Here is a 17,507-nt window from a genome sequence, read left to right as displayed (position 1 = left end):
GTCATTTTGGAGTATAGGCCATGTGGTTTGGGTTTTCCATTGTGGCGTCACAAATGGTATTAGAGTCTATCCCAACCAGAAATGTGAGATTTGAGTCGTCCCACCTACGACGGCCTTCAATGGAAAGCCTAAATCACATAGCATATACTCCAAAAGGATTAGTCAATGATACAATTAAAACTCAATTGGAACCTTATAAAGAGTTAGAACTTCTCATTCCGAAGTAATGTGAGATCTCATACACCACCTACATTTATCCTTATCATATGGGGTATCATATTATTAGACTACTAAAGAGTGATATTGATAACTTATATAGTCATTACAACAACAATGTTCAATCTTTAAGCCAAGGTGGTAGCTCCTCGCGACCTTGGAGGATTGGTTGAGAACTTTGGTGATGTTGGTTAGGTTTGGTTGTGATTGTGGTGGATTTACATTGTGTTAGAGATTGTACTTCTTTAATTTTGTAATGTATGGAATTTACTCATTGTATTTATATTTTTTTAAATTTTTTTTTTATAGTATTTTTCAAAAATGGGAAGCTCACTAGGTTGTTGATAATTTTTAGTCTTTTATTTATTTATTTTTAAATTTGAAGCAAGTTTTTTGGAAATGGGGAGCCCAAGGCCCCAAACAGAGATTGGGCCTTTGGCTAACTCCAACTCCAAACAGAGCTCCAAACTTCGAGCTCCGATCGAAATCGAACTCTAACTCCCATCTGAGTCGGAGTTGGAGTCCGTTTCGACCTCTGACTTGGAGTCGGAGGTCGGAGATCGACTTTTCGACTCCATCAGAGTCGGAGCCCATCCCTAGGAATTGTCATGATGGCAACCAATTTACATTTGCTTTATTGCTAAGCTTTTTATTACAAGTTTTTTATTTTTGTCAATTTATCCTCTTTAAAAAATTTAGTTTTATATCGCTATACCACTTAGCATGTCATGACCCAGCTCTTAGAGGCCCAACCCAAGTCCAAAGCCCATTTTAGAGCCCAACCGACTAATTAAAAAACATCACTCACCGTTTTGGACAAGACCTACAATCCCATATTTTCTCCCTATCTTCCCTTGAGCCCTCCCATATCAATCTCCTATTTTCTCTACAACGAAATAGGTGTGACATTTTTTGTTCGCGAATCGTCTCAAGTCATGAGTATTAGATTATATAAGTCAACTTGAATACGACATGTTTAATCAAACAGGTCAAACTCTAAACCTAACACGACCCATATAAATAACAGGTGACTCGACACGATACACATAACCTGTTTAATAATTAACTTTTATTGAGTTAATCTAAATATTACCCATTTAACTCATTTCATATAAATTTGTTAAGCTGACTCGTTTATTTATTTTAATCTAATTAATATATTTAATTGAGTAGTACTATATGTACTTACAACTTTACTTACACTTTTAGTTACATGACTCATTTTGTTAGTTTTATTTTGAAATTCAAATTTCAAATTTTATGATTTTCAACGTATCAATAACTAACATGTGGAGAAATAAGTTTTTTGTAAATTTTTCTTAAGTATATTTAGCATTTTTCTATTTAATTTCATATATAATACATGAGTTAATTTGCTACCTCCATGCCCCTTACGGAAGGTGGATATACTTTTATTTTATTTTTTTCTTTTTGAAACATTTCTCCCTCAACAAAGACAAAACATTCTTTTGACTCTCTTCCCTCATTCGGCCTTCGACAAATAATAAAAACACTCCCAGAGTTAAGTTACAAAACGAAGCCTCCAACCGTTCAATGACCCAGCCTCTTACCGCTCATTGCTTGTAGCCGCTGTAGAGAAAGGTGTGATTTAACGCTATTACATTGCCATTTACTCCGATCTGCTCCCTTCCACTCATCGGCTCAGCCTCTGTGGCTGTGATTCCAACTGATGCATTGCCATTGTACTTCCCTATCTTCTCCCCAAATCTCCCCTACCAGCCTCTCGTTGCTCATCGGCCCAGAGCCCCACCACCCTTCATCGTCTGTACATAGCAAAGCTCGGCCCAGCCTCATGCCGCTCATCCGCTCCTTTGTTTGGTATAGTTTCATAAATTACTCTTTTGATTGATTGTGCTTTTATATTAGGTGTAGCCAAAAGCTTGCCAATAATCCATGATTTACTATCGTTGATATAGATGGTCTTACAATTTTGCTATTTAATTTATAATTAATTGTTCAACTAAGTTTGGCACTGTAGGTTTTGTTATCACTTGTTTTTTTTTTTTACTTTTAACTACCTAGAAAGGCTTTGACGTAACATCAAATGGATGCTAATTGGTTGGCAAATTATACACGAATATGTGTTGTTGGTAAGATATTGAACTCCATATATTGTCGAGTAATACGAAAACGTTGAAAACTTTTGAAGAGACCACAAAACGCACAAGGGTAAAGGCCATTTATGTGTATCATGGTATGATGGGTTTGGATGTTCACGTGCCCTGGGCTTGATTTTGTGTGAGTTTCTTATGAGTCCAATTTTTATGAGGAAATTGATTTCTTAGGCAGACTTGGGTTTAATTATTTTTGAAAATTAGTATGCCATTTTGTTTTGGGTTATAGGCTGCAGAGGTTTCCAAGCCACGAGTGGATATCATAAATTTCATATGTATATTTTAGTACAAAGATCACGTGATTGCTTGATAATATTTTAAGACCAATTTATGAGTAATATGATCTCAGGTTTTAATCACGTAATTGTTTGGAGAAATTATGTATTCGAGAAGTGATTATATTTTAGGATTCTAGGATTTCAGACTTCAGGAGAATATAGATTTTTATTTAATATCTCAGGTTTTAATTATGAAGTACGTGTTTAATTGGAATTTACGCAAGTTACATGACTGATTTATAGATGATGATTGATATTCTCTCAGCACTGTTGTGAGGAAATTTAAAGAAGTTAGAAAGTCCAGATAAACGAGATTCCTATGTTAGACTTTGCATAAAAAGAAAAGGACTAAGGTTGATTTTATGATAAAATGCACATAATATGGTTTGAAAAGAAATGTGAAAACAATATCAATCATGTATTCTGCATTACCCATAAAATCTGTATAAGAATAAAATATTTTCTGTTATGACTGGTGTAGATATGAGCATATTTTTTGCATTTTTTTTCTGAACTGTGCAAAAAGAACGAACATGAGATATGAAAATTTTTTTATTAATTAAGTGAAGATGCCATAAATCTTTTTTTTTATTATGTGAAAATGAAATGAATCTGTCCAATATTCTGTTTTGATATGATGTGGCAATTGAAAAATATTTGGCATGACATTCTGATTATGTCTCTATTCTGTTTTGTTAAGGCCTCGCTATAAATGATAATAATGGTATGTGGCTCTATCACGGGTAATAATAACGGTATACGACTCTACCATAAGTAATAATAGTGGTATACGACTATGGCACTTGTGATAATAGTGGCATATGGCCTTACCACGGGTAATAATAGTGATATCTATTTGAGTGCACACCATTTTAGTGAGTATGATTTATATTTTGCTTGGCTATCCGCAGATGCACGACTCTACCACGAAGGCACGGAGGTTAAACATAACCTCTATTTTGATATAATGTTCTGATATGATGATGATGCTCAATTATGCTATGCCAAATGACTTTTGAATATGAATATGTTTTGAACTGTCACTCTGATATTTTGATAACATGTTCTGATTTTGCATTCTGAAAAAAAAATGTTATGTTATCAATTCTGAACTTTGTAACTGTTCATATTTACATACTAGTATATGTTTTCTGCTTGCTGAGTTGTTGATAACTCATCCTTTATCTCTACAATACTTTTAAGATAATTTAAGTATTTCAACTGAGAATCAAGATTAGAGAGCGTGGGTGAGATGGGTTAAGCATGGTGGATTAAGCCGAGAAGGTTGTTATGATCATTGAAGAATTTTTTTCTCAGTGTTTGTTGTGTTTTGATGACTGATTATTTTTGTGAGATACGTTTTTAAGTGATAGGAGGTAACTCTCTCACCCACGTGGATTCGGGGTGTTACAACAATAATTATACTTCTTTAATGCTAGCTGAAGTTAATAGTCATTAAACACAAATACACGCAAACACAATCCAATTTGTATTCCATTTTTCATGATATTTCAATACAAAACTTATAGGCAATGAATGATATATCTTTTTGTGATTTCCTCGTGCTTATTTCCTCTCTAGAAACAAAATCAATTGCCTAAAAGATTGAAAAGGATCCCGATTAAAATCGGGTTGAATTGATCAACTCTACCAGTTATATGTTACATAAAGAAATGTAAACTCTAAAACCAAAACCGTGATGCAAACTCCAGCACATAACAAAATTCCAAAAACAGTAACTCATAAATCACCCAACTCAAAACCTAACCAAAATCAACGTTAAAAAACCACTCGAAAATAAGAACTCAACCCCAAAAAAATTGTGCAATAATAGCCTAAAAACTAGTTGAAGCAAAAGAAATACATAACAAAATATAGATCTAGGGTTCTAACCAGAAACATATTGAATGAGACCAAAGAAAAATGTGGACTATAGGGAAGGTCGATTTAGAGTTGAAGCGAGACAGAATGGAGCCTAAGAAATCAATGTTCGAAAGGGGGTTTGAAACTAACTAGGGCAAGGGGGAAGGGATTTGTATGGGAGGCATGGGGGAGAAGCAACCAGACGTGGGTTGAGGGAGGGAGATTTGCATGGGGAGAAGTAACCAAACTGAGGAGAAGGGCGAGAATCACACAGGGGTGGGGGGAAAGCAACCAGACCGAGGGGGGATTGACACGAAAGGAAGCTTGGGGGGGGGGTAGCTCTAGCTTGGTAAAAATGTAACTTTCAATGAAGAAGAAGTCAAAATTAGCTGATGAATCGTGACATGGTTTTAGACCGGGTTTGCCACGTCAATGCGTGTGTGGTTGTAGATTGGACTCAAAATAGAATTTCTTATAATACATAGATAACTATATAAATCACTCACAATTACAACTAAATTCATGATAAAATTATGATCAATATCTAAACCAATCATATATAAGAAAAATAATATTTCTATAAAATAATTAAGTAGTCAAATATCAATATTCCCAACAACAATAATAAAGCATATAAAATTACAAGAATTTGAAAATAGAACCTATTTGTGTTATAGAGTTGATTGCAAGTTTTGCGAGTTGGCTCACAATTGTGTCTCATCGAATCAACCCGTTATGATCCAAATCTACTTATTTTGTATCGTGTTTGCATTGGGTTCATGGATCGTGTCATACATTACCACCCATGTCGTGCTCCATCGCTATCAGTAAGAGTTCATCTCTCCCTCAATTCTCTCTCCACTCTCTTCAGTCTTTCTATTTGTCCATTTTTCTATGTTCTCCTCTCACTCTCTCTCTCTCAATTGGTTCCTCTCTCTCTGCTTCTTTGTAGTAGCCATCTCTGCCGCATTGTCTCCAAGGCCTGATGCCATGAGCACCACGTTGCTACACCTTTCTCACTCAGCTCCATCTTTTCCCCACAACGTTGGGTAAGCCTCTCTCGATCCCTCCCTTTTCCTCTCTCTATCTACCGTGTTTCAATTCAATCGCACTGCCCACAGTTGTTGTCCAACATCGTTACTCCTCTTAGCATGAAGCTACAACCATTGTATAGTAGGTAAATTCCTAGACTCTTATAAAAATTGAGTTTATGTTGGTTTGTACAATTATTACGAGTAGTGGTTTGATAATTTGTGAAAATGTAAATATGTTGATATGTACCGTTGGGAATGAGTACAAATTATTAAATCTATACTTTTGTTCGGTTACAGTTATTATTATTGGCTCGCTGTGAGTGTAAAATGTGGCTACTAACTACTGATGTTGTTATTAGTCTTGCCATGAGCATAAAACTATGGCTATTGTTTTTTTTTTTTTTTTTGAGTAATCAAACATTCATCATTAAGTTAGCAAATTTTGGATACAAGGAGGGACTCCCTCCATAGAAATGCTCTCCTCAGAGAGTTTAATGCATCCTTAGCTTAGCAATGAGCATATCAAATCCTAGAACTTGGCTGCTTTGAGAAGTATGTTCATAGAAGAAGACATAATTAATATTTGTAAGATTCCTATCAATTGGAGTGGTAATCCAGACAAGCTTATTTGGAGGTGTACTAAAGATGGACTGTTTACTATCAAGAGTGCCTACCATTTATTGGGCACAATGGCGCATAACTCAGTGGGACAAACTTCTGCTCAATCCAAACAAAAGGAAGTTTGGCCTAAAATCTGGAAAATAAAGATCCCAAGTGCAGTCAGGTTGTTTCTATGGAGATCTAGCCATGAATCTCTAACAACTAACCTCAACCTCAGTAAGAGGAAAATCAAGGAAGTCTCAGTATGCCCTGCATGTAGGTTGGAGCCAGAATCTGTTATGCATGCCCTATGGTCGTGTCCTTCAGTGCAGGATGTATGGATTATCTGTTTTAGGAGATTTCAGAAAATGAAGGTCACTTTTAGATCATTCAAAGAGGTAGTGGAGCATGTGTTATTAACTCTCAATGAAGAAGATATAGAATTGTTCGCCTGTATAGCCTATAATGTGTGGAGGAGAATAAATGTTCTTGTGTTTGAAGAGAAATTTGAGAATCCCTCAAGGGTAGCTCAATCTACTTTATAAATGACTAAGGAATTTAAGGAGGCCAATGACAGCAACCTGGAAGTGGAACCTGGAAGGCCAATTGAGACAGATACCTGGAGACCCCCTCCTATGAATAGGGCTGAGCAAAAATCCGACAATCCGACTCCGCTCTGGCTCCGCTCCGGGTCCGCTCCGACTCCGACAAGTCGGAGTCGGAGTCGGAGTCGAAGTCATTGAAGAACCGACTCCGACTCCGCTCCGATTCGCCTCCGACAATCCGCCTCTGCCTCCGACTTGATCCTCCGACTCCGCCTCCGATTTTATATATATTTTATAAAAATATATGTGTTTTTCTACATATTAATCATTTAAATTTTATACAACTATATCTTATATAGTTAGTTAAACTCAATAATATACTAGTTAAATAATATATTTATATTATAATATATAGACTAAATAGACTAATAAATAATAATAGTTTAGTATATAACTATATGTAAATATCATACTATTACAAATTTACAATATTACTACCCTGTTACATGTAAGTTGTAATACTAAATTACTAATGTATAAATATAATAACATGTAATACTAATGTATATACTAAGATGCATAATAACAACATGTAATACTAATGGATAAACACTAATCTATAAATTTAGAATAACATATAATACTAATGTATAATAACTAAAGTATTATTCATATAAATTTTATATAACAATATCTTGTATTAATTATATTTTTTGACTTAATAAATTCTCATCATATTCCTTTTGATAAATATATTAGTAATACTAATATACATTAATATATTAATTAGATTTATGGTCTAATACTAATACTATTAGTAATTCACTTTAACTAATACTAATATTTATACTAATACTATTATAGATTATAGTTATAACTTATAGTATTATACCCATACTAAATCACTGATTCACTATAACTTATACTAACATAGTTATGCTAAATCACTATAACTAAAACTAATGTAGTTATACTAATCATTATAACTATATATGGTATTAATATCACTGTTAGTATAATATATAGTATTAATAATAACTAATACTAATATAACTATTAGTATAACTAATATCACTACTAGTATAACTAATACTAATACTAATATACTAATACTATTAGTGTATTATTAATATTTATATATATTAATATATATATCAAGTATAAGAGATTAGAGATTTAATATATATAATATTAAATTACTAACATACTAATAGTATGCTACTATAGTATTAGTAATTATACTATAAGATATAGTAATAGACTAATAGTATCATATATTAATACTATATTATATATAAAATAGTAATACTATTTTTTGAATCTTCATTTCATATATGGTGCATTTTTTTTAATATTCATATATAATAATATATATCATATATATATATAATATAATTAAAAATAGATTCATAGTAATTATAATAGTACACTATAGTAATTATACGGTGCTTTTTTTTTAATCTTCATTTCGTATACGGTGCCTTTGTTTATTGTAGTGATTAGTTGGATGTGGATATGAAATCATGGACGATGGGAGTACATGTAAAAATATGACTTTCTTTTTATTTTTTGAATTTATGTTAGTATGTTATTTGTTTTATTTAGTTGTATTTTTTATTATAATCAAAAGTTTAATAAGTTTGGATTGTAATTTTGAGAAAATTGAAATTTGAAACCCCACAATTTTTTTTTTTAAAGTGGGTCAAATATGAAGTTAAAAAAAAATAAAAAAAATTCAAAAAATCTGACTCCGCTCCGACAAGTCGGAGTTGGATTCTCTACATGTCAGAGTCGGAGTTGGAGGTCGGATTTGACATTCGACAAAGTCGGAGTCGGAGTCGGAGGGCCCAACCTCCGACTCCAAAACTGTCGGTGCTCAGCCCTACCTATGAATGTCTACAAGGCCAACTGGGATGCCTCTATTGATCGAGTAAGCAATAGAATGGGAATAAGTGTGGTGGTCTGGAACTGGGAGGGGCGTGTAATAGCAACTCTGAGATCCTCAAGGAGTCTGTTCCCCGATGCTAAACTTGCAGAGGCAGTGGCAACCCTCAGAGCAGTGCTTTTTTGCAAACAACTAGGAATCTCAAGATTACTAATTGAAGGGGATGCACTCATGTGGTTAATGATCTCAACAAAGAGACAATGGATTGGAGCCCATCTTAAGTAACATAACTTCCAAGAAAAGCCACTCAATTCTGTCATATGCTTTACTCATATCCAATTTCATTGCCATGTACCCCTCCTTCTTGCTCTTCATTCTATGTTTCATTGAGTGCATTGCTTCATAAGCGACTATGATGTTATCTAAGATTAAAAGCCCTAGGACAAAGACACTCTGTAAAGGGGAGATCAACTTGGACAGAAAAAGCTTCACTCTATTAGCCATTACTTTGGAGAGCACTTTATACACCACATTGCAGAGACTTATTGGCCTATATTCAGTCACTAGGGTGGGCCTTCTCTTTTTTGGAATCAAAACTATAAAGGTTTCCTTGATCTCATGTAGTCCTCTCATAGTATTGAATATCTCTTTAACAGCCTCCACCACACCTTTTAGGTCCTAGAGGCTGTTAAAAACCAGCAAAGAATCCGTTAGGTCCTGGAGAGCTCAGTGGATGCATTTCAAATAAAGCACATTTTACCTCTTCATCAGTACAAGCCTTTGTTAGCTGGAAATTCATCTCAGGTGTAATTACAGGTTCTAAGTCCACCAGTGCCTCAATGATACCAATCGGGTTAGAGGTTTCAAACAGCTTTTGATAATGCCTTTGGAAAGTTTCACTAACTTCTGAAATGTTACTAACATTCTCACATCTTTCATTAGTAATTTGTTGAATATTGTTAGTCTTTTTCCTTTGAGAGGCACACTTATGGAAGTAATTTTTGTTTATATCTCCCTCCTTGAGCCACAATTGTTTTGCCCTCTGGCTCCACTTAATTTCCTCATCAGCTAATATTTGATTAACTTCACCTTGAAGTCCCTTGATGGTGTCGTTAAAATCACCTTGGTTAATTCTTTGCAGCTCTTGGATCATATCGCTCCTCTGTCTAATAAGAAGTCTCTGCATACCATTAAAATCTTTTGACCAAATTTTCAATGACTGCTTGCAATTGTCCAGGCCATATTGGAAATTTCTCAGTGGATGGTCCCCTCTACAGGAAGCTTGCCAGGACCTTTTGATTAATTCTTTGCACTCCTGCTTCGATGACCAGTAAGCTTCATACCTAAATAATCTGGTCTTTCTATTAACTTCAACATCCTCATTGTCACAGGTGACCAACAAAGGGGCATGATTAGAATTGAAGGCAGATAACACTGAGACTTCAGTGTTGCTGAATTGTAATGGCCATGCCCCATGCCCCATTTCTCATAGCTTTGTCCAATCTTTCTTTGATAAAACCTCTCCCCTCCTTGTTGTTACTCCATGTATACTTTGAACTTATGTATCCCAGGTCACTCAGTTCACATTCATCTAGGGCTATTCTGAAACTTTCCATTTGAGAAAAAGATCTAGTGGCTGACCGAAACTTCTCCTCATTACTCAAAATTTCATTGAAATCTCTCATATATAACCAAGCCATTGAAGAATCAGGTTTAAGCAATCTGTGTAGTCTCCAACTATCTTTCCTCTTGTCTGTGGCAGGATTTCCATAGAAACCAGAAAGTCTCCAGGGTTGGCCTCCAATCTCAGGTATAATTGTCAGTGAAATATGATTATTAGAATAAGAATGTAATTGAGCATTTACCTCAGATTTCCAAAGCTTAGCAAGGCCTCCACTCTTGCCTATACTGTCAACCACAAAGCTTTGTTCTAATCCCAGTTTGTTCATCACTTTCTCCATTTTACATCTGTTACTCTTAGTTTCTGACAGAAAAATAACTGATGGGGCTCTTTCCTTCACCAAAAGGTGAAGTTCATTAACTATCCGAGGGTTCCCAAGCCCTCGGCAGTTCTAGCATAGGAGTTTCATGGTGATTGGCAGTGCTGCATAACAACCACTGCCTTGAACACACACACTCACCTCCTTCCTCAACATGAGCCTATTTACTTCTTTTTCCAGCCACCCCTTCATTGTCTGCTTAACCCTTTCTTTTCCTTACTTTCCTTGACTTATCCACCTCCATCACACATGTGTTAGTCTGTAGTTCCTTGTTGATAGGACCAGCACATGCCTTCCTTTTCCATTTACTTGACTGACCTTTGATCCTTGTAGGAATAACCTTGGTGACATGAGCAAAGGGACCTTCCTCATCAGATAACTGCATGTGTTCCACCCTTGACTCCTCTGTTGCCTTTTCCTTTAAACCAAGAATCTGTTCCCCTTTTTCAGTCAGAGCTACTTCCTTTCCCCCTGGGACTTGTACTGTTCTACTTACTCCTCCCTCTTCGCAGGAAGTGTTAGCTTTTCTTTGAGAAGGTTCAAAGTCTACCTTGCCATACCTGCCACCTTGATCTCCTGCCTCTAAATCCTCCTCAGTTCCCACCACTACCTCCTCCTCAGTTCCTCATGGTACTCCTTTTCCCTGCTGTGTTCCTCCATCTCCCTTTCTCTGAGTGTGCCCCGACCCCTTGCCATGACTTGACACCCTTCTGGTTTGGGGAACCTCAGAAAATGGAGTTTTTGGACTGGCCCTCAACCATGCACCCGGCACCGTACTGTTGACTGAGACCTTCCAAGCTAGCATTTCCTCTATCGAGTTTGTCACACATTCTTGAAGCATGTTTGATCTTCCCATAGTGATAACAAAAATTTAGTAACCTTTCATACTTGAAAGGAATCTAGTACTTTGAGTTCCCCAGTGTTAGAAACCTCCCTCTCGCCAAAGGCTTTGTGAGGTCTATTAGAACTTTGATCCTTAGGAAACTCCCCCAACAAATTCCGCTACTATCTGTATCCACCATAAGGACCTCCCCCAATTTTTTGCCCAGATTAATACCAGTGTTAGCATTCATCTCAACAAAAGGAAGGTTATGACATTGCACCCAGAATGGTTCATACTGGAACTTCATTCCTTCCAAGACTAAAAGCATTCACAGTCCTGCATGCAAATTAAATTCTTTTCGAAAGACCAAGGACGGCCCTGCATGATTCTCTTTTTATTTGCCCTCTCCTTTAGCTCCACCAAGAACTTATTCCTTCCTACTTCCTTGAAAACAACCTTTCCTTCTATTTGCCACACTTGAGCCATAGTGCTTCTAAGTGCACCTCTATTTGCTTCCTTATCAGTAACCAGACACATCATGAAACAATGCTTACTCTTTGATTCTGATATGATCACATCTTCATTACTGACCACCACCTCGTGTTGTTCCTCTTCCGTCAGCTTCAGGCCCTCACATAAGGCTGATAAGTCACTCTCCATTTCCTATCCTGCACAGATAAAAGTCTAGAAGGACAGAGCTCTAAGTTTATTAAGAAACTTAGAGAGAGAACCTTACACCCAGAGAAAGAAGGAAATAACAGTTCTAAAACTATGGCTATTGTTATTGTTATTGTTTATGACATTGGGATAAATCTTATTGAGTTACTTTGTTATTGATTTTGTTCATTATTGCTTTGTATATAAACTATTGGTTAATGTTATGCACATTAGTACATGTTCATCAGTTACAGGTGGACTCGCTTGTTTATTTTTTTAAATTTTCCAAATGTGATTGATGATCGTGACGGTACCAATAATAGATGGGAAGAGGGTGGAATTAGACGAGGGTAGTAAAAAAAGTACGAAGTGGCATAAATAGATTAGTCGTATTGCAGAGAAAAAACTTATGAATATTCAGCTTAGTTTTTCTTGAAAGAATTTTTAGACAATTTGATTATGGAGAGTTAATGTATTTTAAATTTTTATCTTTATTAATTTTGGTTAAAAGGACTCTGGCGTGACACGATTCTCCTGTTTGAAAGATAGGGGGACTACAATAATTGTTTTTTTGAATTATTATATTTTCAAGTTGGTGCGTAAAATATATTTTTTATAGAAAATTTCTCTATCTCAAAAGAACGAAGTATCCAAATTCTAAATTCAATCACAGAAGACAGTCAGTCTCTATCAATTATTATTTTATTAACATGACATCATCTTGTTAGAGTGCTTCAAGTTTTAGTTCTATAATATTATGATTAGTTGATGTCAATTTTTTTTTAGAATTTAATATCAACGTTAGAAAATTAATATGTATTTTTTTAATAACGAATAAATATTTAAATTATAATTAGAATTAAAATAAATAAAAATATCAAAATTAATATTTTAATATAATAACGATAGATTTGAATAGTCTGTTATTTGATGTTGTTAAAAAATAATTAGCTAAATTTATAAAAATAAATTCTTTAGTGTTCTAGAATTTTGATCATATTTTGATAAAATTTTATTGAGTGTTCTAGAATAAAAAATGATTTATACACAATATTTTTTACAATACATTTCATAATAACGTGTTTATGAAATATATTGTGAAAATATATTATGTATATCAATACTCTTATTGAATTGCATGTCAGCCCCTCGCAAACAACACGTGGAATACTTTCACAAAAAAGTGGTGCGGTGTTGCAAAACGGTGCTTAATCTTTTTTTTTTTTTTGTTATTGTTATTTGTCCAGTAGTGGGTGAACACAAAAGCGCGGGAAATTCACTCCGCTCGCCAAGTCCCCAGGCTCCCCACTCCATCGGCTTCCCACTTAAAATCAGAACTTCGAAAGGGTTTTGAAATCCTCCCTCTCTGACCGAGAGACCTTCAATCGGGTAACGAACCATGAATGGCGAAGGACGAAGGCGGGACCGCCAAAACCCTCGGAGCTCGAAGAAGCTGAAGTTAATACGCAACGCCGAGGAGGATCTCGAGTCCAAGCTAGGGTTCGATCTCTTTTCCGAAGGCGACAAGCGGCTAGGATGGTTGCTTACATTCGCTCCCGTAAGTTAATTATGCAAGAATCAATTTTGCCGCAATGCACTTCTATTTCTCCTAAATGCACGCATTTTCTGCCTTTATTTTTTGCATAATTATATATATATGTGTGTGTGTGTACCAATTTGGTTTGTATCATTAACTATCTCATCTTTAAGATTGGTTTATTTGATGGGAAAACGAAAAATTGAAAAATGGAGTGCGTGGCGTGTTTTTTTTTTTCCATAAACTCAGCCTAGTAACTAAGTAATTGTTGCAATATTCATGTCGAGGGCCAAATAATTTAGCAACTCTACTCTCACGAATGAAAAATAATTTCTTATAATATGGGATTCACAAAGTTGAGTTTTGTTTCATATGCATGAGATTTCATATCCAGACACGGTAAACTTTGAATTCAAGTTCCTTAAATTTTGTCATGTGGACATTCTAAAGGCCTACTTGTAATTTTGCAGTCATCTTGGGAGGATCAAGACACCCGGCAAGTCTATAGTTGTGTCGACCTATATTTTGTGTCACAGGTAAACTTTTATTGAATATATATAATTTTGGGTCAGGAGGTAGCCTGCTGTAATACGTTCTTTCTTGTGTGCTTGCTAACCGACTTAGTTGATTATCTAACTCATTTTAGTTTGATTGTAGGATGGTTCTACTTTCAAGTCAAAATACAAGTTCCGACCTTATTTTTATGTTGCCACAAAGGTATTCTTTCTATATTTAAATGTTATTATTGCCGATCAAAATTTTAATGTTGTTATTGGTCAATAGTTTCCCTGATGTTGTTTGCATTGATGATGCCAATATTTTAGGATAAAATGGAAACAGATGTTGAAGCATATTTGAGACGACGCTATGAAAGACAAATTGCTGATATTGAAATTATGGAGAAAGAAGACCTTGATCTAGTAAGAACTATGCTTTTGGCCCAACTACTCTTTTAATTTTTTTGCTTCCTTAAAAATACTAGAATTCTTTGATACTTTCACTGCTTTCTTTTCTCTTACTTTCAAATATTTCTAGTTTCTATCCATTTAAGTGTTTATCCAACAACTTTTGGGGTCTGCACAATAAGTGAAGTTGTTTGTTTGCGTTTTTTTTTTTTCCCCGGGGGGCGGGGAGATCCAATGATTATTCTATTGAAAATTGTAGAAGCTCCTTTTGTTTTGGGCAAAGCTAGACTAGTATCATTGTGCACTGTTGAGTTAAAGATAATCATATTGCAATCATTTAAAATAGATTTGGAAGTGGATATATATTTTTTTGACAAGTGATTTGGAAGTAGATATATAATGATAGGCATTTTAGAAATTACTTGTTTTTTTTTTTTTTTGAAAAGTAAACGATTGTATTAATAAGAATAGTCATAACCCAAGTACACAAGATGGTATATATGAAGTAACACCTATCTAGGAAGAAGAAAAAGAAATAAGAAAGTCATGAAAACCAAGGCCATTTAAATCTATAGCTATGGCCCATAGAAATAATGTTCTAACAAAGAGTGATCTAATTTCCCATAGAGAGTGTTCCTTGTCTTCTAACGTTTAGTCATTTCACTCCTGCCATAAGTACCACAGGACACATATAGGCACCATTTTCCATAGCTGTGATTTGTGGAGCACCTCCTAGATTTGTCCAACTAGCCAAGAATACAGCAACTGTGGTGGGCATAACCCAAACTAGCTCTAACCTGCAGAACACATCATCCTATATCACTCTAGTAACCTCACAATGCATTATAAGATGATCTACAATCTCGCCACTTTTTTTGCACATACAACACTAGTCTACTATGATGACCCCGTGTTTCTATAAGTTATCCACCGTCAAAATCTTACCTAGAGAAGCTGACCAAGCAAAAAATGCCACTTAAGGAGGTGCCTCATTTCGCCAAATCCTCTTCCATGGGAATTGATTGTCTTGCAATTGTGTGAGAGACTTATAGAAAGAACGAACCAAGACTGTGCCTTTACCTGCGGGTATCTACCACAACCTGTCAACTCCTTCAGTGCTCGGTCTCATGGAGTATAGAAGACGAAAAAAATCCTCAAAGCTACCAACTTTTCAATCTTTGGTAGCCCTACTAAAGTTCACGTTCCATTGGACTTGATCTCGAGATATCACCATAACATCAGCCACTGAGGCTTCTTTTTCACATGCAATCCTGAAAACTGAGGGGAATGGGTTCTTAAGGGCATTATCTCCACACCATAGGTCGCTCCAGAAGTTAATTCTAGGGCCATCTCCCAACACAAGTCTAGTGTAACGAGTGAAGACCCCTCATCCTCGTCTAATATGCTTCTAGATTCCCACTCCATAAGCCCCAATCACCTCTCTAGTGCTCCCACTCCATAAGCTCCACTCACCTCTCTAGTGCTCCCCCCCCCTCCCCCAAACCCCACACCTCCATATTTGGAGTCAATCACTGACTTCCACAAGGTTTCTAGTTCCATAGTGTATCTTCACAACCATTTCCCAAGTAAAGCCTTATAAAAAATCATTAGATTTCTGATTTCTAACCCACCAAAAGAGATAGGAGAGCATATCTTATCTCACTTGACCAGGTGGAATTTGAATTCATCCCCATGCCACTCCACAATAAATCACGATGCAGTTTCTCAATCTATGTCGCCAAACTTGCTAGAATTGGGAATAAAGACAAAAATACATTGATAAATTAAACAGAGTGCTTTTGATTAAGGTGATTTTACTACCTTTTGACAAATACAATCTCTTCCAACCAGCTAATTTACATTCAATCTTCTCAATTACTGTATCCCAAATCAATTTAGCCCTTGATGCTGCTCCCAACGGAAGACAAATGTAAATCATGGGAAGAGAGGAAACCTTACATCCAAGAATGTTAGCCACCTGCCGGGTGTTGCGTACATTTCCAACTGGTACCAACTCTGATTTGTCGAAATTCACTTTCAATGCCCACATATGATGTCGCTTCAAAACAGAGTAAGAGAGTCCTCAATGCCCGCATCTGGTTTTGTTTTACCTCACAAAAAAATCAGTGTGTCATCTGCAAATAATAAGTGATAAATGTTTAGAATACCCCTATTGGGGTCACCAACCGAGAATAGCCACAAAACCATTGTTCACTAAGGCCGGGATCATTCTGCTAAGTGCCTCCATAACAATGACAAACAAAAGTGGGGACAAAGGACCTCTTGTCTTAAGCCTTGCGAGCTATTAAAGAAACCAACTGGACTACCATTTACCAACAATGAAAACTTTACCGTTGAGATGCACCATCTGATCCACGAGTACCATCTCTCCCCAAATCCGCACCTCCCAAGAAAGTATATTAAGAAGTCCCAGAAATTACTTGTTTGGTAAAACAATCAACAGATGGAAGTTTAAAGTTAAGTTAGGATGGTGAGTGAGACATAATTGGGGCATGAGCCAATGTTTGATTGAAGCCATGGTGTGGATAACCCTAAATCTTAATGGGCTAGAAGCTATAGGGCCTCTTGATGCTGAGGAAAAGGCTTGAAGGAGTGTGGTTAAAGTGCTTGAAATGCTTGGATTACATTATGGTTGATCCTCTTGATGGTGCCTCTATGTTCATCATACTGGTTGGGTTTTAAGGAATGCAAACTATTCTTGTATGGTTTATCTACTTTGTTGCCTTTTCCTAGCCTCTTGAGATGTGACTGACATACACTTAGGGCTGGTTTGGATGGCTAGACGAGATGAAAAAAATTTGAGATGCTTTCGAACGGATAAAACACACTTTGTATCCTAACGTCTTAAGATATTCTCATCCAAGTTGTTCTCTTCATTTATCAACACTATTCATTGACCGTACACTCTTGACACTAACCGCACATCATACAAAAAGCTGAAAAGACCATGTACTGGATGTTTGTAGCCCAGTTTTACTACACAAGCAAATTTATTTTCCTCTTTTCGT

At 35.8% G+C, this 17,507-nt stretch overlaps 1 protein-coding gene across 1 annotated transcript in view; it reads left to right on the top strand.

Moving 5' to 3' along the window:
• Positions 1–13,375: 13,375 nt before the first annotated feature.
• LOC109008755 (DNA polymerase epsilon catalytic subunit A-like) overlaps positions 13,376–17,507 on the top strand; it is a 41,773-nt gene continuing 37,641 nt past the window's right edge. Inside the window, exons 1-4 of the mRNA XM_018988971.2 lie at positions 13,376–13,594; positions 14,044–14,109; positions 14,231–14,290; positions 14,398–14,493. Of these exons, the coding sequence (XP_018844516.1) occupies positions 13,436–13,594; positions 14,044–14,109; positions 14,231–14,290; positions 14,398–14,493 (381 nt within the window). The 5' untranslated portion in view covers positions 13,376–13,435. The remainder of the gene's footprint in view (positions 13,595–14,043; positions 14,110–14,230; positions 14,291–14,397; positions 14,494–17,507) is intronic.

The sequence above is a fragment of the Juglans regia genome, chromosome 14, assembly GCF_001411555.2.
Source record: "Juglans regia cultivar Chandler chromosome 14, Walnut 2.0, whole genome shotgun sequence".
NCBI lineage: Eukaryota > Viridiplantae > Streptophyta > Magnoliopsida > Fagales > Juglandaceae > Juglans > Juglans regia.
Note: the sequence above shows the minus strand (reverse complement) of the source record. Positions and strands in the feature narration are given on the sequence as shown.